Source organism: Nicotiana tabacum, chromosome 7, assembly GCF_000715075.1.
Source record: "Nicotiana tabacum cultivar K326 chromosome 7, ASM71507v2, whole genome shotgun sequence".
Taxonomy (NCBI): domain Eukaryota; kingdom Viridiplantae; phylum Streptophyta; class Magnoliopsida; order Solanales; family Solanaceae; genus Nicotiana; species Nicotiana tabacum.
In genome coordinates, this window is record NC_134086.1 from 39,233,983 (window position 1) to 39,244,590 (window position 10,608).

At 32.9% G+C, this 10,608-nt stretch overlaps 1 protein-coding gene across 1 annotated transcript; it reads left to right on the forward strand.

Annotated features, from left to right (window-relative positions):
• Window positions 1–7,149: 7,149 nt before the first annotated feature.
• LOC107800681 (uncharacterized) lies at window positions 7,150–9,183 on the forward strand. Its single transcript, XM_016623907.2, has one exon. It carries the CDS (start codon window positions 7,483–7,485, stop codon window positions 8,710–8,712), a length of 1,230 nt encoding a protein of 409 aa, XP_016479393.1. The 5' UTR covers window positions 7,150–7,482; the 3' UTR covers window positions 8,713–9,183.
• Window positions 9,184–10,608: the final 1,425 nt, after the last annotated feature.

Genomic DNA, 10,608 nt, shown 5'->3' on the forward strand with positions numbered 1-10,608 from the left:
GTGGTTTAATTGGATCATAGTGATCTTTAAACTTGAATGTGGTCATTGTGGGCCCTCGAATCTATCCTCTTTTATAATCTAGTTGTGTGAGGGATGAGATAAATTATTGCTAGTCCAAGTATCTGCACGAAGGGTCTAGAACTTGCCCCGAATGTGTTTCAAGGCAAAATCCTAAGTTTTGCTTGGTTTGAGAAGTGATTGTAGACTTTTCTGGCCCGTTTGAGCATTCTATTGCCAACCAATATCGTTATCCCTAGTCAAACCCTTTGAGCCTCTAGCATTTCTCATTTGATAACCATGTTACAATCCTTTACCCATTTTGTTGTGACCCTCTCTTAGCACCCGGACTTTTCTTAACACTCTTGTGAAACAAGTGGCTTAAAACATAAGTTTGTGGGAGAGATGAGAAATTTGAAAAAAAATGTATCAAAGCACAAAAAGAGAAAAGAAATGATCTCTATGAAAAAAGAAGGCAAAATAAGAAAAGAACAAAAAGAAAAATGCAAAAAGTGGATAAATAGAAGGGTTGATGGATTCAAAAAGAGGTAGTGCTCCCAAGCATTGAGAAATATCAAAAAGGGAGAAAAAAAATGAAATTAACAAGAAAGAGCGATGTTAAGTCTCTCTAGTCCGCAATGAAAAGAAAGTGCCTATGAGAATTAGCAATTGTGAGCCAAAAAAATAAAGTGTGGAGTGCTTAAATAAAGGTGTAACCACTTGTCCATATGGTATCCTACCCTAATCCAAAAGTTTTCGTTACATCCCAAAAGAAATCCGACTTGATTTCAAACCGAGTGAGCTTATATTAGTTGCGATCTACATGAGGGGCAAGCCTATGGTACTTGAAGCCGTACTTGTGACATTCTCTTGTGAGAGATGAGTGAACCTTTCGTGAATTCTAAGATTGAATGGAAATTTCTTAAGTAAGCTTGGCAAATTAAAAGTAGAGGAGGAAGAGTTTGGAGTCCACCATGACCTACATGATAGAACAAGAGTCTTTGATGAGTAAAGTCAATTCTTGAAGATCAAATATCACATTAGAACTATATGTGCATGAATATTTTACTTGTCATCTTGTTGATAATGCATGAGTAGTGTGGGTAATTGTTGGTCCCAACTGACGTGTGAATGGATCAACTTTGACTCGCTGAAATGACCCTTCACTCTAGGAGGTAGGAACTAATTTATTTACTTGAGGACATGCAAAGATTTAAGCTTGGGGGAGTTAATAAGTGAGAGTTTTGACTACTTATTAGCACCTTTTTGCTTTTATTTTAGTCCAATAGTATTGAATTATGTTCCCAAAACTAACGATAATATGCAAATTGCAGGAATGATGGAAGTTTGGTTTCCCATGATGAAATTCAACTCAAAAAGGAATGTTCTGAATCACAAGGCAATAAAGGGCGCAGAATCAAAGAAGTGCGGTCCGTAGAAGAAAGTATGCATCACAAAATCCTATCTGCGGCTGCAAACCAAGTAAAAACACCCAACAGAACTTTGGCCAATGCGCGGATTGCACATGATTGTGTGGCCGCAGAACAGGATTTTCACTGACAAAAGATTTCAAGTTCAGAGAATGTGTAAAAGACCAAGTCCTGACACCTTGCTAAAGTGCGGACCGCACAAGAACTATGCAACCACAGAAGATACTTTGCAGCCGCAATCCAGAAATGTGCAGCTGCAGAATCCTAGTGCCTGCCAACTAAAGAAATCTGCAGACCGCACATGGAACTATGCGGCTGCAGAACGTCCCGAGGGGCATTTTTATCAGCGAATTTTGGGCCACTATAAATAGATGAGTATCATATTTTTAGGTCAAGTTTTAGAAGTTTGAGCTGCTGTAGCCATTACATTTTTCCATTTAGGAAGTTTTTGACTATTTTAGTGTTTAACATTATATTTTATTATTTTAATTTTTTATTATGAGTTTAATTAGATTTTTTTTTTATTTTCTTCAATTCCCACTATGAGTAGCTAGATTTTTACTAGGATTATGATCCAACCCTAGTGTATAAACCTTATGTGTATTTAATTTAATGCTTGTTTATGATTGAGTGTTGATTATTTAGCTTAGTTCATGCTTCAATTTTAGAATTAATTGTTGCAAACATTGATTCATGCCTTTTTGACTTAGTCTCTACTTGAGAAAGAAGGACCTAGTCTAGGATAACTTGGCTAACAAGTAATTGGGTTAATTTGGAGTTTGATTAGCCTAATTAAAGGGTTCAAACTAGAGATAGTAAGAACTCTACTTGAGCTTATATCAACTATTTTGTTTGATACCCATTTGGACTTGAGAAATCCAAATTACACAAAATCACTCTTTGACCAAGAGGTATTGAGTGGATAACATAGAGTTGAAAGCTATAATACACCCCAATCAACAAAATGAGTATTAACGTCTTTAGCCCATTAGGTAAATACCTAGGTTATGGTTACATCCCTAGGCTTTTTAACTATTTGGATAAACATAAAAAATAATCGTTCATTTCTAGTTTCTTTTCCTTAGCTTACAATTGTTAGAGTAATAATAAAAGTAGAAATCAAAACTTTTTGTGGAAGTGCAAATTTTAGATAATTCATTCGCTTTCTTTAAGTGTATACTCCTAACACCCCTTATAACTCCTTATGGATTAGACCCCAACTCATAGTTGGGTAAATTATATTGCATACGACCGTATCATATCTCTTATCGAGGTGTGTTGTGAATGTCATCAATGTCTGAAAACTATGTTTACACTGCATCTCACAGGCAGTAGATTGATGAAGAAAATGTATTTTAAACCTAGACAAAGCATCAACAACAGTAGAGGAATCACAGAATAAAGAAATGATATCAGAATGTATAGTAGCATGAATCCAAGTAATAATAAGACGATCAACCTTATGCCACTTATGCATATTCATGATTGATTTGCTTAACAGATAATGAACCCTCAGTAACAGGTAGAAATTGTGAAGGTGTCATATTAGAACCATCAATATGGCCAAAGAGATCATACATCTCCAACACCGGTTGAAATAAGTGAGTCCATTTCAAATAATTAGTTTGGTGTAATATTTTGGGACCAAATCCTTTATATTAACAGAGAAAGGGATTGCAGATGCCATCATGTAAAAGCAGAAAAATGCTAATCCAAGAAGAATCATGTTGCACCAAAAATAGAAGCACCAAAGCAAATTGGATATAATTGCAATAAATAGATTACCCAACTGATAACACCCAATCAATAACAATTAAATAATGGTAATACCTAAACTGAATTGATATAATCACTAGAGTTTGTTCACTATCAATGGTGACAAAAAGATTAAATGTAGATAGAGGAAAACCCACTTCAAAGTCAACGTGAATAAGCAAATATGATAAAGAATTAGAAGGAATTATTAAGAACCGAAACCGACGAAGTGCCCGTAGCAGCAGAAAACATAAAAGAACAGCAGCGGAGTAATGGGAAGACGAAGTCGCCAGAGAGAGAAACACCGGATGATGACCGAATTAATACTCAGGACCGCCTCTTGTATCTGATACCATGATAGAATTGGTACAAATACTGTGCTTACCCTAAACAGGGTAAGGGTTTTATATTTATAAGTTGTCCTCTGTACAAGAATATAAGCATATTTGTATAACTCTCTAATACAATATAAATAAATACTGGTGTAAGAGTATAATACTAATTCTATTCTAATCTGTCAAGCTTCTTTTTGGCCAAAAATATTATTTTTTTTTGCCAAAAGCACTTTTGGCCAGAAAATGAGGTGTTTGGCCAAGCTTTTGGTAGAAAAAAAGTGTTTTTGAGGAGAAGCACAAACAGTTTTGGAGAAACAGAAAAAAATAGCTTCTCTCCAAAAGCACTTTTTTGAGAAACACTTTTGAGAAAAATACACTTAGAAGCAGTTTTTTAAAGCTTGGCCAAAACTAATTGCTGCTCAGAAGTGTTTTTCAAACTATTTAGTCAAACACAAACTGATTTTCACCAAAAATACTTTTGAAAAAAGCACTTTTAAAAAAAACACTTCTCAAAATAGGCTGCTTGGCCATGCCATAACACTTATTGCCTTATTGACTTATTGCCTAGTCCTATAGCTGTATCAGTATTTCTTGGGAATTTGGACAAACAATTTGGCAGGTCTTAGATGCTCTCTCTTTAATTATCTTTTTTTTCTTCTTTTTCTGTTAAAGGTTGTCGTTGTTCCACATATATGTAGGTCTGGACACAAAATTGTAATCGATGTGTGCACACAAATAAATGGATTAATTATGCGCTCACCTATTATTAGTTTCTAAAAAACAAGAAATCTATAGTTTCTTGTTTCTTCAAATAATGTAAACGCCCCTCGCTGTACGTAATTCCAATAATTATTGCCCTTGACCTCTAGTTAAAATTTTTTTGGAATTCTTTTTTGGAATTTGATTTTAGAATATTTACTTCTCTGATTGTAGTATGAGGACTTACATTTGTGCGGTGAAGTTAGAATTGTACCTTATAATCAAATCCAAAAAGAGGCACAACTAAATTAGACTACATTATTTTATTTTCTCAGTCTATTTTTGTCTTTCCATTTTCTTTATCAGTATTTTCTTTTCTTTCTCAAAACAGCGTCACCCAACTTCTTTATGATGAAATTAAAATTTGACATATATATATATATATATATATATATATATATATATATATTATTCCTAAAGTGGAATAAGTTAGTTTTCCATAATTATCACTGTAAACTACTGTTAGTAATTTGTATTCGAAAATATATTTAAAATAAAAAAAATGCTATAAAAGCAGAAATGCAGAAGAACAGAATTATTTCGAACCCACTGAATTCACAATATTTTCTTAAGGAACTTAATCCCCTCCTAGTGCCCGAGATTGTGGATTATTTTCTCCCAGGATAGAACGAATTACCCTTACTGGTATATCAGTACTTCAAACCCCAGTGACAACGAACTGCAAAAAATAGTAGTAAATCACACTTACTACTTTCTTTCTATTAAAACAATGCAGAAAGAAGAAGGAGAAATCAGAATTTTCATAAGGAAAATATGAGAGAATGGTCTACTATTTATAGCCAACATGTTGGGTTTAAATGAAGAGGTGCAACTCGTAAGAAGGTCTGCCATGACTGTTCACGTAAAATAAAACGGAAATTCAAAATGGTGAGGAAAATTAATTTTTCGTTACAAATAATATTACGTTAAATATTAACAAATAAATTTGGTCCAAAAAATTAATCAATCAATCATTTGACCGAAGTCGAAGCTGAGCGCGCGATGACGATGACGTGATGCTTGCCTTCTTCTCAACTCTTTAAGAGCTAGAAGAAGTGCAATTGTATATACCCATCAGAAGTCTTTTCGTTCTCCAATATGGGACAATGTCCCTTTGTCAAAGAGGGAAAATCAAAATTTTATTTTTCCCTCAATTTCTCATTCACCCTCCTTTAAGCTCTAAGAAGCTTAAACCCAATAACTACTCCCCCATCTCGTATTATCAGTTGTGGTTACTAAAATAGTTGTCTCAAAGAAGTTCAAGATAAAATTGATTTTCTTTTACCGTTAGTAATAATTATTACTGAAAATGAAGATAACATATAAATAATATAAATATTCAATAAAGCTTAATGACATAATAAAAGTAAAATAATTCAATTTCACTGAGGGAGTATTTCATATTTGGATAAGATAACGTAACTGTGAAATTAACCACAATTTGAGGTGAAACTGAATATTTTAACAATTACCTCATTTATGCATCCACGACAACACATATTATATCAATTAAATAATAAAGATTAACGGCTAATTTTTTAGGATTGCAAGAAGTAACGTTGAAGCTAACACACTTAACCATGACAGAACCCAAGTCTCATTTAAACTTAGTTGGAATATTTGAGTATTCGGGGTGGACATCGGTCGGTTCGGTTCGATTATGAATATTATCGATTTAACATATCGATTATCGGTTTATAAATTTAATAAACGAACCGATAAAATATCGATTATCATGTATCGATTAATCAGTTATCGATCATTATTGGTTCGATTATGAATATATGCCCACCCCTATTGAGTACCTATAATAAATGAAGAATTAGTACCATGTACTGAAACATACACTCTATACCTCTCCACTCTCTACTTAAATGTAAGTATCAATTTAAGTTTGATATACCGATGATATTTTTGCATCATTTGAAAAATAAGGATAAATAGTAATTATATATTTTAAATAAAAATTACTACTTAATACTAAGAAAGTATGATAAAAATAATAAATTAGGAGTACCTATTATCACAAATTAAACTATATTATAATTTTTTTAATACCATCTGTATATATCTTTATAATTAAATCCTTTAGGGATAATTTAATTTGAAGCCAAGTTATGCTAGGATAAATTATCTATGTATCATTTCTTATTGACTATTTGGGTATATTATATTAATTCTAAGATTGTCAATTTTACCATATGCTAGGACAAATTATTGAATATTTGGTATGTTATATTATTTCTTATACCATGTACTTTATCCTGGAATTATTATTCTACCATCTGGCATATATAAGTTATTCTAATATTATTTTTAATCCTATAATTACTTATTCCAAGATTAATAACAAACAAGGAATAAGGCAGTACTAAACTTTTGTTCCAAGTTTATTTTTGCTTATTCATCATATCAAACGAGCCCTACGAGGGAGAATGATAATTAATTCAGAGATTAAATTTGAGATGAGTTTATCCTCCATTCAATTAGGATAAAATCACGATATAATTATTTATTTCGGGGTTGTAGCGTTATTTTATATCGATAAAAAAGTAGGATAACAATCCCGATATAACTAATCAAGTGGAATATTAGTAACTTGTTTTGCAACGTAAATAGCCATTAGGGGTCGCTTGGTTTGAAAAGAAGTTATCCTAGAATTAATTATCGGTAAATTAGTTATTTCACTTTTATATAAGCATAAAAAATATTACAATTTCAGGATAATTAATTTTTAATTATACCTTACTTTTATCAACCAAACTTAAAATAAACTCTTTTTAAAATTATTTCTACCAAGTAGCCCTTAGTGATATATCTGCACACAGAGACATGTATAACAGCTTAGGGGTACCTCTTGTCTTGTTTATCAGTTTTAATTATATCAGTTAGTCAGATCTCCACGTGCTCCTGGGGACTACCATCTCTCCTTACTTCAATGCCATAATTTCTCTTATATTTTCTTTGAATGGTTTTCATTTTCATTTACACCACCTTTGACCATTTTGCAACTACTTCTTCTCCAGTTTCTCTCCATCTTTCCTTTTCCTACACTAGTTTAATCCTTTCCTCATTGCTAAGTTAAGCTCCAGTAGTGGCTTTCAACTCTCCAAATTGTTTGCAACAACATCAATAAGTTAATGAGTAGATAATAGAGCAGATATACAGTGTATTTTTCAAGATTTTATCTTTTTTCAGTTTCAGAAATGGTAATGGAAGGGATTCAAGAAGATATGGGTGATGGAAATATGATATGTACAAATCATCCTTACAAAAACAATACCCCAGGTGGGATCTGTGCCTTTTGCCTTCAAGAAAAACTTGGTAAACTTGTTTCTTCCTCTTTTCCTTCTGCTATTTTCCCTTCTTCTTCTACCCCTTCTTTTAGATCTGATTTTGGCACCACTTCCTCAACTTTACCAGTACTCCAAACAAACAATATCCAAACTAATATCCAAACAAGTGTTTGTAACAACTTTAATCATTATAACACAATGAGGAAATCAAGAATGCCTTTTCTGTTGAGTACTCAAAATAGGAGGAAAAATAAGAAGAAAGATGGTAGTAGTAATAGCAGTATCGTTGCTACTACTTCAGCTTCAGCTTCAAATGTTGGCATTTCTATGAAGAGAAGCAAGTCTACTACAACCCCAAGAAACCATATGCATTTCTTGGATAATGCCGATGAAGCTGAAGAAGACTATACTCCACATAGAAAAAGGTTCTGGTCATTTCTTTACTACTCTTCTTCTAAACATTCATCTTCTTCCATTTCCAAGAAAACTGAAAAAACTATTAAAGATATGAGCTTTGCTTCATCATCTTCAGTTGGGGCATCTGTGCATGGTTCAATGAGTAGGTCAAGGGAAAAAAAGAAAGAAGAGTTTATAGTAGTGGAGGAAAATGAGAGTCCAAATGAGGCTGCATTTGATAGAAAAGTATCTAGATCTAGATCTGTTGGTTGTGGAAGTAGAAGTTTTTCAGGTGATTTCTTTGAGAGGATTTCAACTGGTTTTGGTGATTGTACTTTAAGAAGAGTTGAGTCTCAAAGAGAAGGAAAGTCTAAAGTTTCATCAGTTCATAATCATAGAAGCAATGGTAGTTCAACATCAGGTCAAGATTGTATTAAAGAAAGAGTGAGATGTGGAGGTTTATTTAGTGGTTTTATGATTACTTCATCTTCATCTTCTTCTTCATCTTCATCTCATTGGGTTTCATCTGAGGAAAATGTGAATGGGAAATCAAGCATAGCTCCTGCATCTGTGGGACATCAGCTTGTACATGGAAGGAATAAGAGTTGGGGATGGGCATTTGCTAGTCCAATGAGAGCTTTCAGTAGTAAGACATCATCATCAAATGGGAAAACAGATGCCTCAAATAAGAATGCTACTCCAAATTTAGCAGCTATTCCTTCTTTGTTGACTGCAAGAGGCTAAAAAGGGGCTCTTTCTTTTTCCTATTTTATTACTTTACTTAAGTCTAACTAGCTGAATGGAAGTCTTGACGCAACTAGTAATGTTGATGTGTTGTGTAAACAACCTGTTGCAGAAATGTCGGGTACAATAGACCTTTATGGTCCGACTCTTCCCGAACGCCTAGCATAACGGGAGCTCAATGCACAGGACTGCCTTAAAGTCTAATTAGCTACTGATACTACAGAAATTTTTCTTGTTTAAAACTCTGTTTATTTAACAGGTGTGATATGTGCTTATCTCCTTTTTGGAACTACCTCTTTTTCTCTTGCTATTGAGGTTGATGTTGTTTTTTTGTTAAGGATTCCAGTGTCAATTATTTTTGCTTTTGTTGAAGCTTTAGTGGGCAGTAGGGTAAATAGGAAACCACTTCTTTATGTGTATTGTAAAATTGAAATAATTGGTTGAATAAAAATGCAGTGTAGTTTTTCAGGAGGTAGAGTTGGTAATTTACAAAATGATGAGTGTGTACTTCCTTTGATCTGTTATTGGAAAGTATTTTCAAGGAGTGGTCCAATCCAATCATGTACTATATGTTTGTTGTTCATTGCAAATTGCTTAATAGGAAACTTTATAAATGGGAAAAATTGTTATTTTTGTTGTTGCTATGTTAGCCTCAAAGGTGGTATGATGATGTTATAATATATGGCCAATAATTTGTTATTATTGAATTCTGCTGTTCAATTGGGTCATAATCTTGTGGTAGTGTAGCATCTTAAGTTAGCAAAATATCTATGGTTGGAATTCTGATTTTGGTAGAGTTTTAATTTATATGCAGAGTTGGGATTAAACAAAAGACATTTTAGAGAAGCTTGTAAATTAGAGATCAAATATGGCTTATCCCTTATAATTTTCAGTCAACATGTAACCTCAATGCCTTTCAATGTGTAAATTAAAACAAAGTTTATATGAGGGTACAAATATAATTTTTTATTTTATCTTGTGGTTAGCAAAATAGAAAAGAAAATCCAAATAACTTCAGCTTGCTGCATGTGTGCAAAGAGCAATTTTAGGATCTTGATGTAGATAGGTGGAGTGAACCCTAACTTTAATGCATGGCTTTTGTAGTAGAAACTTTTGTGTAAAATCACAATCTATAGATATTTGAATTATGTATATATATATTGTGGAACCCTTTTTCCCCCAAGATGTCTCCATGTAGGAGTCTCACTAGTTTAAATGTTACCTTTTTAGCTGGCCAAAAGCCCCAAAAATCCATAAATAATGAGTTGCTAAGTATCATGTCACTAGCTTCTCATGTGCAAGGATTCATAGACACATCTAATCATTGTTAAAATAAAAGGGTGTTGAGAATTATTGAAAAGGAAAGGTTTTAGAATCAAAGACTCAAGCTTTTGAGTCAAAATACAAGCACATGTTTGGTAGATAGAACACATGCCAAAAGGTCTAAATCAAAGTGACAAATGAATAAAACATCAAAACATATACACTTTTATACTAATCTAGCCTTATTAGTATATAGTGTATAGTGTATAGTGTATAGTGTATGCATTCAATTAAGTATGTCTCTCTTCTCTCTGTCACTTGATAGAGAATCATTTTGGACTTAACTGTACAGTGTAGCCTTTCTCTTCTTTTTAAACTTTTTCTGCATCTTCGATCTATCATCAACTTGGCTTTTAAAAACTCTCAGTCCATCCAACTCACACCCATAAGAACATAGACAGATTTTGGATTCTGAAATTATATGAGAGAAGTGATCTTGGCTTGCTTTAAATAGGATGATTTCTTTTAAGGTGATGAGTTACTATTTGCTAATATAGTAAAGCAAACGTGAATTTTCGTCAACTTAGTAGGCGTTCGGACATAAAAATTATAATTTTTGAAAAAAATAATGTG